Source organism: Panicum virgatum, chromosome 5K, assembly GCF_016808335.1.
Source record: "Panicum virgatum strain AP13 chromosome 5K, P.virgatum_v5, whole genome shotgun sequence".
NCBI classification, from domain to species: domain Eukaryota; kingdom Viridiplantae; phylum Streptophyta; class Magnoliopsida; order Poales; family Poaceae; genus Panicum; species Panicum virgatum.
The window spans coordinates 49,853,411-49,867,752 of record NC_053140.1 but is presented as its reverse complement, the minus strand read 5'-3'; the positions used below and the strand labels follow the sequence as shown (position 1 = coordinate 49,867,752).

Genomic DNA, 14,342 nt, shown 5'->3' with positions numbered 1-14,342 from the left:
CGGAACTCCGTCTCCGCGTCGTCGCCGAACGCCGGCGGAGAGCTAGCTCAGCGGTCAGCAGTATGCACCAGCAGCCGGCGGCGACCTCCGCGGCGGACGACAGCATCACCGCCATGAGGGAGCTCGCGCAGCTCTACGCGTGCTGATCGATTACACATTGTCCCCTACGTACCAACCTGTTTCCGGGAGGAGACGGGTGCGTTGGCGGAGAACTCGGGGGGTGGGGAAGATGAGGTCGTTCTCCTCGGCGGCGAGCAACTCGCCGAGCACGACGGCGTTGATCCCGGAGATCTTGCCAACGCCGGAGGGCAAGCAGCTGCGTGCTGCGACATGATGGACTCGACGTGGCGGAGCTTGTCGGAGGAATCGCCCGCCGCCGGCTGCTGGCCGTTGGCCGTGCGGACATTGATCGATGGGCCGTCGTTAAACGCCTATTGTCTTTTCTGTCACAATCTGCCACATTTTAGGCTGTCAAACACTCAAAGCTTTGAACAGACATAACGAGCGTTCGCTATCTCAGACACAAAACCGAAAAAATTGCAATATTAGGACTGCAAACACTGACCACTCGTGAATTTGCCACTCCCAGTGAATGACATGGTGGGACCATCTGTGCCTATGAAATGTGGGGTCAATGGCAAAACTGCAAAGGCCAATGTTTACAGTCCCATTTTTGCAAATTTCTCCACAAAACCAACCGTGAATCTCATCCACGTTACCTCAGGTAAAAGAAATTGGGCAGCAATTACAAAAGAAAGGTATTACTAAAACTAATTGCTACAATCCTTAAAAAAAACTAATTGTTACAAAGCGAGATCCTGCTCTCTGAGAGAATTACATATATAACCATAAGTAAATGCCTAGTTTTAAACTAATCTTTGGTTTCCTTTGTTGAGCCTAGTACTACTTGTTTCATGTTTCGTTGTTTCCTCGGCCGTCTTTCGGCTTCCGTATCTCACGGTGCTAAATTGGGCCAGCTGGTCCAGAACACTTGGATTAGGAGAGAAACAGATCAATGGGGCGGTGCTGTGACCCACGGGCCATCTCCGCCGCAGACCACCTCGCCGCGCACGGGCCGCCTGCAAATCTTCATGGAAGGGATTATTTATCTCAAATTATTAGTTATTTGTTTTTTTCTAGATTTATAATTTTACTATACATCTACATATACATTGAGTCTAGATGTATAAAAAATTATGCTAACCTAAAAAATATCAAATCGACTAATAATTTTGAATGAAAGGAGTAGAACTAAATATATACAAATAATCGTGGATGCAGCTTCCCCTCCCTCTCTGGTGCCGATGAGAGGGAGAGGGAAGCGCCAGAATTAGACTGGAGAAGCTTTTGTCTTTTGCCGCCACTTTTTCATGTAGCAAAAGAAACCTATTTTGTTCAATCCGCGATCGAGATAAGCGTGGTAGGCGAAGGGCATGTGGTTTGACGTTTTCGAGAAAGAAAGCGAATAAACTGAAAGTGAGCAAGGTCGAGTAGATTTTTTTGAGATTATACAGTACAACTAAGACACTCACAACGCACACACACTCACATCCCTATGAACATAGGTACGCAAACTCTACTCCTATAAGCATCTTTGAAGACTAAGCCTTTCCTGTCGACCACAGGCGACTCGCTGTCGACGGGAATATCGCCTCCCACTGAATGCACAACGCTGTTAAATCCCAGAATATTCGCTCCCATTGGGAGTCGAACCCAGGACATCAGGTGTTACCGAAGCTCTTGTAACCACTAGGCTATAGGTCCTTTCGCGAGCAAGGTCGAGTAGATGAGGCCCAACTAATTAAGTGGTGTTTGGTTCCTCTATGATTTATTTTAAGCTCCGTCACTTTGGATGTTCAAATGCTATTTTATAAAAAATTATACTGTACAACTCAGACACTCACGATGTATGCATACTCATCCCTATGAACGCACGTACAGATACCCCACCTTTATGAGTATCTTCGAAGACTGAGCCGGAAAATCCTCGAAATTGAGAAAGTCACTAATTAGAAGTATTAAACATAAACTAATAAACTAATGACAAAACAAATTTCATAAGCCCTAAGTTTTTTCGCGAGATGAAACTATAAGCCTAATTAGTTTATGACTAGCCCACATGATGCTACAGTAAATATATGTTAATTATAGATTAGTTGATCTTATTCATCCGTGAATAAGTCTTAAGTTTATACAATTAATTTTGTAATTACTTTGCATTAAGTCTTTCTAATTAGCATTGAAACATTTGATGTGGTATGACTAAAATAAATTCCCGAAACCAAAGACCGTGGGTGCAAGCAAAAAAGACAACCGTGGAGATCCTCTCGTCGTCTCGTCGTGCGGGCTGCCGATGATTGCATCATACATCGGGCGCGCACTCGCAACGACACACGAAGCAAGGAATCAACCTATTCACTGGAAGCATTCGATAGAGACATTAATCATGCCACTCCACTGGATTACCTGTGGAACACGAGGCGGCTTTTACCCATGTGTGGTCGCTTGAGACCGAAGTTTGCGGCGATGGCACACTCGGCGGAAAGCGCAAACCAACCCAATCATCATCCATCCCCCCAACTCCACTCTCCACACCCCTGCTCGCCCTCCCTCGCCTCCCATCTCCCATCTCTTGCACTGTTGAGCAAGCAGAGGGTGTGGTTCCAGCCTTCCGGGTGCCTTCGTTCCAGGCCGCGCGGACTGCAGCGTCGGTTCCTGCAGTCGGCGGAACTGGCGCCAGATTCCTTGTGCTCGTGCTGACACTCGGCAGGCGTTGAATCTGCGATCACATCTGCGATCCGCGCTGCTCGCCACCCCCATCCCCAACTGGTTGCTGCTCTGACAGCGCCCGGGTTTGTGGGTTTGTTTAATCGCCCCCCTCCTAATCCTAACGTGCAAAGTCAAAGCACCTGAGGGGCGAGACGCGCCGGCCGTACACGCAGCCGTCGGCGTCGAGGATCGGACGGCTCCGGCGCCGGCGAGTGGGACAGGCCCAGACATGGCCGCGCACGCTGCAGACCTGCAGTTGCCGCACTGGCGCAGTGTGGCACCGCGGCCAGAGAGTGACCGACCACCGATCCCTATCGGTTTTCCCTCGCTTCCACGCCACCCACAGTCCTGCTGCCCAGGTGGGCTGCCACCGCCACCGCCACCGCCACCGCCAGCCAACGGACTCGCGGCGGCAAATCCTATCCCCGTTGGGGTTGGGGGCGGTGGTGGATCGCGGCCGTTGCCGTCGGAATTTCGCCCGGAGAGCGACGGCCTCCTCCAGGCTTCCAGCCACTTGCCGGGGGCAGATCTTTCGAGCGGAATCCGAAGCGCGCTGGCCGAGACGTCACGTCTCCACGTTGCCTGGGCGCGCCCCGCGCCAGAAAGAGGGAACCCACCACCACGCTGACACCGCCGTGCGTGACCCTGACCCGGGCCCCACGCTCCCCTCCCCACCACCACCACACGGCACCAGCTTAACTCCCCAGTCCGCGGCTGACACCTACCTCACCGTCCCCGATCCCCGTGACCCCCCTCTGGCCTCTCTCCTCGCACTAGCAGCAGCAGTCCAGCCGCGAGCCGGGCCGGGCGCCCGTGCGCGCCGACTACCAGTGAGCAATCCGCCGCGGGGGAGTCCAATCGAGGCCACCGAGGCGGCCGACCGGCTCTCGCCCGGCGCCGCGCCGCGCCGCGCCGGCGCCTCCTCTCCGGATCCCGATCTGCGGGGCCGCGTGGGTGCGTCAGGGGATGGAGGAGGGGCGGCAGGATCAGGAGGCGGCGGAGGAGGTGGAGGGGCGCCCGTGCGGCGAGGGCGGGGACCACTTCGACCGCCTCCACGACGCGGTGCTGCTCGACGTCCTCAACCGCATCGGCGACGTCAAGGCGCTGGGCCGCTGCGCCCTCGTCTCGCGCCGCTTCCACGCCCTCGTCCCGCTCGTCGACTCCGTCTTCGTCCGCGTCGACTGCGTCATCCCCGACGACCCGCCGCCCTCCGCGTCCGCGGACCCCGGCTCCCCGCAGCAGCACCACCACCACCAGGCGCCGGAGCCCGCCCCGGCCGGGCGCGGCCGCGGCGCGCTCGCGCACTTCGCGCGCGTCCTGCTCGGCGGCATCGCCAGGCCCATCCACGCGCTCGGCCAGATTCTCTCCCCCGCCGCGGCCGCCGTCTCCAGGCGCGCCGAGCCGCAGCCGGCCTCACCGCCCGCGCCCGCCGCCGACGTCTCCCACCACTCGCCCTCCGAGGTGCTCCGTTCCTTCAAGGAGCTGCGCCGCCTCCACATCGAGCTGCCCACGGGCGAGCTCGGCATCGACGACGGCGTGCTCCTCAAATGGAAGGCCGATTTCGGGTCCACCCTCGGCAGCTGCGTCATCCTCGGCGCCTCGTCGGTCTCGTCCAAGCCAACGTCGCCGTCCGCGCAGCCCGAAACCGCTGCCGACACCGCTGCCGATGACAGCACGGCCACCTCGCCCGATTCCAACAGGGAGACTGAAGAGCTGGGGAGCGTACCTGAGTCGCTCTATACCAATGGAGGCCTCAAGCTTCGCGTCGTCTGGACCATCAGCTCGCTGATTGCTGCGTCGGCGAGGCATTACTTGCTGCAGCCAATAATTTCCAATCATGCAACTCTGGAGAGCTTGAACCTCACCGACGCTGATGGACAGGGGGTGCTCACCATGGACAAGAGGCAGCTTCAGGAGCTGCCGGTGCGGCCAGTCTCGGCATCAGCTAGCTCGCATCGCACACTCATGCCGGCACTCAGCATGCGACTGCACTACGCTCCACTCATTGAGTTGCCTGGTGGAACGCTGCTGAAGGGTGCCACGCTGGTGGCGATCAGACCAAGCGAAGATGCCCTGAGAGAGGGTCAAGGGGTTGGGGCTGCTGGTTCTGTTGGTACATGTTGGATTTCAGAGGCCTTTGAGGAGCCATATCGGACTGCCGCAAAGGTGCTTCTCAAGAGAAGCCCATATTGCCTTGAAATGAACTCATTCTAACCACCAGGGATTCAATTCAAGAGAGTTATACCCTTCTTGCAGGTAAAATGCCACTTTGAAGTTCTAAATATGATTAATGGGTTGAATTTCTGCCAAGATACCGAAAGATTGCTGATATGCAGTATTATATTATCTAAAACAAATGTTGTTTTTTGTTAAGTGGTAACACATGAGGATAATTGTTGCCAAAAATAGAACTGATAAGGTACAAATGCTGTTTTTCTAATGTGGAAACATAATACCAAAAATGGAAGTGATAAACTACAAAGGTGAGTTGGCTAGTCATTAGATTGGAGGTTATAGCATACATTCCTGAAATGCTGCAGTTCTGGATTTGTTAGCTATAAAGTATTGGTTTTTCATTTTAACCATGTTGGTGGTTTCCATTGCATTCTTTGATTGCGTAAACAGCACAATTGGGTTTTGTTCCCATCTTTCATGAACCAAACAAAATTGTGAGCACATTGCTGAATCTCTCACTTGCAGCTCTCTGTTGTCAAACCAATTTGCATTTTCATGTGTGGTGTTATTGTGTTAAACCTAACGGCAACCAATTATGATTGATGATCAGTTTTCAGTTTTCCTGAATTATGTTGGAGGCCAACTCTGTAGACCCTATTTAATTCTTGGCCTGAACTGAGGTTATCCTATTTCCTTGGCCGTTTGATTGGTCAGTCATTGGAGAGTCATATGTCAGATTAAGTGGCCTCCTATACTGACATGTCTATTTTAGTTCCTTTCTTTTTTCATGCTAGCATGGGAAACCTTCTTAGCAAGGGGTTAGGTTGGTTATGCTTTGATTCCTGGAGGATAGTCATGTCGTTCGTGGCACTGAAGATGATGTTTTTTGGTGCGTGTATTCAGAGTTTATGGACAGAGATGTCATTTGCCTGGTTATGTCATAAACTGTTACATGTGCTTATAAGCTGTACTGTAGTAGCTTCATTTCCATGTGTAAAAACGCGTGCATCATGACTGGATTGAGTTTAAAGTTTCTAGTCATGTTTTGGAAGGGATTAAACAACCCTTACCATAATCATATTTTCTACTAATGTTGACTGAGGAATGTTCCTAATTACCAAGAGGGCATGTTTACAATTGATAACACAGGCAATTCTTATTAAAAAAGAACACAGCTTTTCCTTATGCCTGTTAGACCGAAAAACTATTCTTTAACTTTTGGTGTTGAGGTTGCTGAGTGTTGCATTGAACTCCCTTTCATCTTCGTTTTCAGGATGGTGGGATGCTTTTTGGATGAATATAGGAGTATTCATAATTCAGTGCAGGAACCGGACAAAGATGCTCCCCATCTGTTGATTCTGATTCCAGTGTAGTGGTAACTTTGCTTACCTGTAAGTATATATATACATGTCTGTGTTGGGTTACTACAGGCGAAATGGTATGCCATTCGAGTGGAATCTACAGCAATGTACTAAGAAGAGAAGCAATGTAATGTTCCTCACTTGAGCTTGGTGCATGGTGCTCCTAGGCCAAGCTGACATTACGCTTTCCTCAAGGAAGCCCCCAAAGATTTCGTTATTATCAGCACCTTTTTTTTGGCTTAAATCTTGTGGGGTCATGCTTTTGGCACTGTATCAATTATAGACAGGAATACAGTCCTTTTCAAAGAAGTTAGCCCTGCTGTCCGTTTCTAAGCGTTTTGTGTGCGCGACTACCTTTCATTCTGGCTGATTTTGGATATAGGAGCATTTGCAAATTTGCCACTGTTCATTTAAAGAAAAAAGCAATAATGCCTCTAGAATGACATTTTTGCAATCTTGATTGTCAGGTGTTGCTATGCTGGGATTCGAGTTTTTCTCTCATTTCTCTCTTTTTTAGATCTTGCCAAATGAATGACATCTCCTGCCAAATAGCTATTTGGTGTCAAAAGTTTATAACAATATATTGGATAAATAAAAGTCAGAAATGCTGAGGTGTTGTAAACGCAAATGTAATCAGACCAGAGGGATCAGAGACGAGATTAGTTATTCCAGCATTTCTTTGTTCTTGTCGCGGTTCGATGAAGAAGCTCGTCGGCGGTTAAGTGGTTTAATGTTTTGTTCACTGCTATAACTGTATTAGCATCTTGCCTCGTAAAATGACACGCCCATTGTCTTCTCTGTTACAATGTGCCACATTTTAGGCTGTCACAAACTTTGAACAGACATAACGAGTGTTCGCTATCTCAGACACAACCAACCACGATCAATCTCATCCACGTTACCTCAGGTCAAAGAAATTGAATTTTTTTATATTTTAACCCTTTTAAAACTAATATTTTATAAATAACCTCTCTCAAACTAAAATTCCAAGAAGTAGCTCTTTTGGTCACGCCACGAAACTTGGCGTGACTTATAACTGAATCGCGCCATTGCATGTGGCGTGACTCAACTGCCACGACGGCGCGACCCGAGATCGATTTCCACATGGTGCTGACGAAGCGAAATGAGCTGAGCTAGTCACGCCAAATTGCATGGCGCGACCCAACATTGAGTCATGCCAGAATGCATGGCGTGACCCAAGGAGGCTGCTAGCAGTGCGCAAAAATACAATCGGTTTAGCCATATTTTGTTATTTGTTTTAATTTGTAAATGGTCTCCTAAATTCTTGAAACTTGACATACACAATATATAAAGTGTCTGCGTTCCATTTTAACTATTTGCACTCTAATACATTATGTGGGAAATGAGAAATTCAATTTCTAATTATGCTAAATGGTTAGGCTTAGCATATGTGCAGGATTACACTTAGCATAACTAGAATTTGGATTTTTCATTTTCTACATAATATATTGGAGTGAAAATGCTTAAAATGGAACACAAATACTTTATATATTGTACCTATTAAGTTTCAAGAATTTAGGAGACTGTTTGGTAATTAAAACAATTGACGAAATAGGACTAAACGGATTGTATTTTTGCGCACTTAAAAGCAGCCTCCTTGGCCAATCACGGCAGCATGCTTAACACCCCGAAAACTAAACACACCCTATATTATTCTAATAACGGATGAACCCGAAGTTTAATTAACTAGTAAGCAATACAATTACAACAGTCATATAAAATTTTTTCCCTCGAGACATCGTTAGATGCGAGTACTCATATGCAGGAACTCCACCGACTGGACTGACATATTATGAGATTAACAGTCTTTGCCCACCATAATAACGTTGATGAGAATATCCCCTGTTAATATAAAAATAACTAGCCACATATCACACATACTCCATCCGTTCCAGAAAAAAACTGTTTGTTTAGAAAATTTCATACATTTTACTACTAGTGAAAAATGATCATGTTACCTCTAATTAAGGGCATGTACAATAGTTAGACATCATGCGTCTATATAAGTCCACGTAAGCAAAATGAGGTGATGTGGCCATCATTAAATGAGGAAACAATGTGTTGTTGTCTACTATCTCGTCTATTACTCTGGCTCGTGCTCCCATTCAAAACAACATCAACTGTCGGCATCATCCATGCCATCAGCATGTGGCACTTGGTTTTAGAAGCTGCTACTAGACAGTTGCAAACTCGGATACTCCAGGTATAGCGGGCCAGGGTTCAGACATCCGATTCTCAGCACGGCCTCAAAAGAATCTAGCCGTTGTCGGAGTAGCCTAGTTAGTGTTGGTGGAGAGTGCCTCCGGATCGGACGAACACTACCACAGTAAGGAAGTGCGCGAAGCAAACAACTCTGGACCAAACGCAAAGGCTTCGCTCAATCGAGCAGAATTCTCTCTCTCTATTCAATCTCCCTCATCAACATACAGCGGATCGGATATTTATAGGTGGCGGTTCACCTACCAATCCCTGTAATTACACTGTGATGCCCCCTAACAACTATATTCTTGGAATATTCCAAGTACAAGGCCGTATTTTTACATCACGTAGTGGATTACAGCTGGACTTCTACTGTTCCCCGGGCCCGGCTTCGTACGTCATCATGCGTCAGCTCGGCCTTAGCTATCCTCGAGAGGCGCCGCTTCTGCTGTAGTTCTCAGGTCTTCGCCTGAATTCTTTAGTTTCTTCGCTTGGCTTTGCCAGGTGTCTTCGCCCAAAGGGCTTCTTCGCATGGCTTCGCCAGGCGTCTTCGCCCGAGGGGCTTCGTCTCTCCGCATGGCTTCGCTTGGCATCTTCGCAAGGCTCCCTCTCCGGCTCTTCGCAAGGCTTCGCTTGATTGCTCGAATAGTGGACCCCGCATGGCTCCTTCGGCGCGCGGGCCTTCGGTCGATGGCCAAAGGTGGCGTCCCCAACATTTAGTACTAGTTGGAACCACCAACCGGTACTAAATGGTTCCCAGGACACTGCACGCGTTAGTACTGGCTCAATTTGCGGCCAGTAGTAACACTAACGAATAGCTCTTTCTCTAATAGTGATAATGTATTAGAGTGCTAATGGTTAAAATGGAACGCAAACACTTTATATATTATTCCTATTAAGTTTTAAGAATTTAGGATATTGTTTGCTAATTAAAACAAATAAAGAAATATGGCTAAACAGATTATATTTTTTGCACTCGGAGGCTTGGTCACGCCATGCATGCCGACGTGACTGGCCAAGGAGACTGTGCAATTGCGCAAAAATACAATCCATTTAGTCAATTTCGTCATTTGTTTTAATTAACAAACAGTCTTCTAAATTCTTGAAACTTAATAGGTACAATATATAGAGTATGTGTGTTCCACTTTAAGCATTTGCACTCCAATATATTATGTAGGAAATAAAAAAAACCAATTTCTAATTATGCTAAGTGAATCCTGCACATATGCTAAGTCTAACCATTTAGCATAATTAGAAATTGTATTTCTTATTTTCCACATAATGTATTGGAGTGCAAATAGTTAAAATGGAACGCAGACACTTTATATATTGTGTCTGTCAAGTTTCAAGAATTTAGGAGACCGTTTACTAATTAAAACTAATAACAAAATATGACTAAACGATTATATTTTTGCGCACTGAGAAGCTAGCCTCCTTGGGTCACACCATGTATTCCGGCGTGACTCAATGCTAGGTCACGCCATGCAACTTGGCGTGACTAGCTCAGCTCATTTCACCCCGTCAGCACCACGTGGAAATCGATTTCGGGTCGCGCCACCGTGGCAGTTGAGTCGCGCCACATGCAATGGCACGACTCAGTTACAAGTCACGCCAAGTTTCATGGCGTGACCAAAAGGGCTATTTCTTGAGATTTTAGTTTGAGAAGAGTTATTTATAAAATATTAGTTTTAAAAGGGTTAAAATATAAAAAAAAGTTCAAAGAAATTCGTCAGCAATTACAAAAGGAAGGCCGGTTCAAAAAAGAAAATTACAAAAGGAAGGTATTACTAGAACTAAATGTTATGCCTAGTTTTTAAACTAATCTTTGGTTTCCTTTGTTGGGCCAAGTACTACTTTTTTTATATATAATGGCCTAGTTTCATGTTTCGTTGTTTCTGTCTTTCGGCCTCCGTACACCAAAATATTGCTGAATTGGGCTAGCTGGCCCGGAACACTTGGATTAAGAGAAGGACAGGCTAATTTACAGCCGGTCGTAAATCAGACTGGTCGTACGGCCGTTCGGACAGAGTGTTGCATGCATGTGAGGGACAATGACAGAACCAACAGCGCATGCATGCACATAATTTTGAAGATAAAAAATGATATAGTTTCAATACCGAGCATCGAAATCAAAATCCGATTGCACAGTTGTATTCGTTTCAATAAAAGCTTCAAAACAAGATCTCACACCACTATGTTTTAATGATATAATTTTTTGAGAGAAAATACTTTTTCGCACATTCTAATTTGCTTATGATGTTTGCAAAAAATGCTCATGGGTTTACATAATATTGCTTTTGCATGCCCGAGTTCAGTTAAGTGGATATTGGTGTTCATATTATGAAGATAGAATGTTTAGTATCAATAGTGGATAATAGTAAACAATTTTGTTAGGTAGGTGAATATTGATCGCATGATCACAATTTTAGCAGATCGATTGAGTATTTTGACTAATTGATTTTGACATTTTTTACAGTACATAAAACAACTTATGTGTTTTGAAAAGTATCGTCGAAATATATTCAAGTGGGGTCTTGTTTTGAAGATCTCGAAAGAGATACAGTTGCGCAATCAGAATTTGAATTTGATGTATTGTTTAAGAACTATAACTTTTTTAAGTTTTGAGATCGTTTGCACGTGTCATGCCCTGCACGGTGGAGGACTAACTTAGACTGCCGTGCAGTAGTGTAAATGTGATTTCGGTAGGATAGCTCACGGGTGGAGAGCTAACTTAGACTGGCATGCAGTAGTGTAAATGTGATTTCGGTGGGATAGCTCACGGATATGGCCCCTGATAAATATTGTGTGTCCGATCGAAGATGGACAGCAAATTTTAGATGCCGTGTAGTCAAGTAAATTTACGGCCGGCCGCAACAAAGTCTTTACCTTAAGAGAAACAGCCCAACCGGCGGGCGGGATGGGCTGCCTGTGTGACCCACGGGCCATCTCGTGGCCCGTCCGCTGCCCGTATTTTTGGCAACGACATCGAACCCGGTAAACACAGCCTGCCTAACTTAATCGGCCAACATGCACTAAAAAAAACTTAATCGCGGGTCGATCGAGCACGGCAGGCCCGCCGCTGAGCGCCCGGATTTGCGGCTCGCTAGTCAAATGCGTCCTGCTGGAGCTCGCTCGGTTCAGTCATCTGCTCACGGATTGAAAGATGACTGGATTTATACCGTGATAACGTACTCTACAGACGCTCGACGCCCCCGTTTGACTTCTAACGCTCCACGCCCATGATCTAGTTGCGACTTAGGCATCAGGATCCCTTCCGTTCCGGCTTTTTCTTGAAATGGGAATACGAAATCTTCTGAAACGGCCGCCCCACTGGCGTCTGTAGCTCGACGCATCCTTTCTCTGACCAGGATCCTAGTCGAGCGTTCTAGCTAGCAGTGAAGTTGGCGACATGACAGCGCAACCGAACGTCCCTTCCGCGACGCGCGGGTAAAGGCTTGGCGCGAGTCGGCGGCGGCCTCCTCTGACAAAGAACTTGGTTAATGTATGATGGGACTCTGACAATGATCGATCCTGGATGCGAGTCAAACGTGCAGCAGTCATATCCCGTTCCCATCTTGGTCGTGGGCGGATGCAGAGAGCGGATGAGTTCCCAAGGACCAAAGCTCGGCTGCCCTCAGGGCACGCACTCGGTTGGATTGGAGGAACCTGCAGGCAATGTAGGGCAAATTTGCTCTTGGACACTCTTTAATGTCGTTCTTTGCTAAAGGACACTACTCAAATGCATCTTTGCCGATAGACACTATTGTTTTGAGTCTATTTGCTGGTGGACATTAGAGATAATAAAATATTAATTTCAGGCTTGAGAGGAGAGAGAAAGAATGTGAAAAGTCTTCTTTGCCCTTGGTTTAGGTGGTCCACAAATTCATTTTTCTTGTCCATTGAGACCGTGCGGCTCGGGACGGGATGAGGCCTCGCCTCCGCTAGCTGTGCTACGACGGACGGGCCTCAGGCGAGTGGTGGAAGAGTGGGAGGATGTCCTCGCTCCTTGGGAACCACACCAGATGGGACTCCAGCATCAGGGCGGCCTGTGTGGCGACGGGCCGGCCTGCGCGGCAGCGGCGTGCGGCTGCCTGTGCGGCGGCGGAGCCGGCCTGCGTGGAGGGGGACGCGGCCGGCCGGTGCGGCGCAACGAGCGGTGGCCGGCCGGCGCCGCGTCAAGGGGCGAGCGGCAGCGCCCAGCACCAGTGTGGAAGGGCGATAGCAGAGGCGCGCCGAGTTGCGGCTGCGCGCAAGGCGGGCCGTCGGCGACGCGCTCCGCCGGGCCGCTCGGCTGACCGGAGCGGCGGCCGGTGCGGGCGAGGGCTGCGTGCGGCGGCGGCCGGCGCGGGCGGGGGCTCCGGCGGCCACCCACGCTAGATCCAGGCGCCGCCGGCACTCCGCCTCATCCGTCCCTCTCCGCGGCGGTGGGCGAGCGCCTCCTCCCCGGGCGGTGGCCTTGGGCGAGCAGCTCTCCCCTGCTCCCTCGGCGCGGCACTCCCCTGCGGCGGCCGTGGGCGAGCGCGGCGCCTCCTCTCGAGCGCCGGCGCGGGTGGCGGGCGGAGCGGGTGGCCAGCGGCACGCAGGCCGAGGGGGTGCGGGCGGCGGCACCGGGGACTGGTTCCGGCTTGGCCTCCCCTGGAATTGTCACCGCGGCCTCGCAGCTCGATGTCTTTGCTGGCTGGCCATGCAGCGGCGCCGCCGCTGTAGCAAACCGGCAGAGGCAAAGCACAGTCGCTGGGATACGACTTTAACAAGGACAAATTTGACTTTTCCACCCATTGTATCTCTACTGAAACAAAAAAATGAATATTTTATTTTCTTCAATGTCCACTAGCAAATAGACACAAAACACTAGTGTCCATTAGCAAATTTAGAATTGAGCGATGTCCATGAGCTAATACCACATTTCTTTGATGTCCTATGGCAAAATTGCCCGGCAAAGTATGAGCTCACGATGATCGTGCGGTGGTGCGCAGCACACGGTGCTGCTCATCTGTCCCTGTCCCTCCTGGGCTCCGGGACCGGCTCCGGCGAAGCAGTAAGTGCTCAGCTACGGTGTGCGAACCTGCACTGCAAAGCCGGTTAGATTTTGTTTGGCATGGATACAGTGTGCTATCCGTTTACACCGTAATTCATTCCGGTTAGATTTTGTTTGGCGATTGCAGTCCAATACAAAGTTGATTACCCCCAAAACGAGGTGTATCACATCTCGTTATGGACCTTTGAACGGGGCTGGATTTTCTCGTGTTCAAACAAAGTTTGTATTCACACCGATATGACAGGATCTTTTGATACCGTTTGCATTAACGTAGCGATTTGCCAACCAAACAGCACCCTACTAGGCTAGTACAATGAATTAAGCACACCGTCGCTAGTTGGGGATCCATCAGCTGTACTTAGGCTCTGTTTAGATCACACCCCATAAATCCCGTAAACACAAAAAAAACATCACATCGAATGTTTCGACACATGCATGGAGTACTAAATAAAGTCTATTTATAAAACTTTTTGCATGGATGGACTGTAAATCGCGAGACGAATCTAATGAGCCTACTTAATCCATGATTGCAACAGTGATGCTACAGTAACCATCCGCTAATTATTACTTAATTGTGACTTAATTAGCATCATTAGATTCATCTCACGATTTACACCTCATCTGTGCAAAAAAAATTTATAAATAGACTTCATTTAGTACTTCAAATTAATAAGATTCCAACACAAAATTTTTTGCGCTGGAACTAAACACGGCCTAAGTTTATTGCCTGTCAGTCTTTGGACACCCATGACCAGCGGTTGGATGTTGCTACCTCGGGC

The 14,342-nt window shown here is 48.6% G+C and overlaps 1 protein-coding gene across 1 annotated transcript; it reads left to right on the top strand.

Moving 5' to 3' along the window:
• The first annotated feature begins 3,486 nt into the window (after positions 1 to 3,486).
• Positions 3,487 to 6,711, top strand: LOC120708188 (F-box protein At5g46170-like). Its single transcript, XM_039993316.1, has 2 exons — positions 3,487 to 5,025; positions 6,218 to 6,711. Exon 1 carries the CDS (start codon positions 3,736 to 3,738, stop codon positions 4,981 to 4,983), a length of 1,248 nt encoding a protein of 415 aa, XP_039849250.1. The 5' UTR covers positions 3,487 to 3,735; the 3' UTR covers positions 4,984 to 5,025; positions 6,218 to 6,711.
• The last annotated feature ends 7,631 nt before the right edge of the window (positions 6,712 to 14,342 follow it).

Coding starts and splice junctions, on each gene's coding strand:
- LOC120708188 (XM_039993316.1), top strand. CDS start 3,736: ATGGAGGAGGGGCGGCAGGATCAGGAGGCGGCGGAGGAGGTGGAGGGG.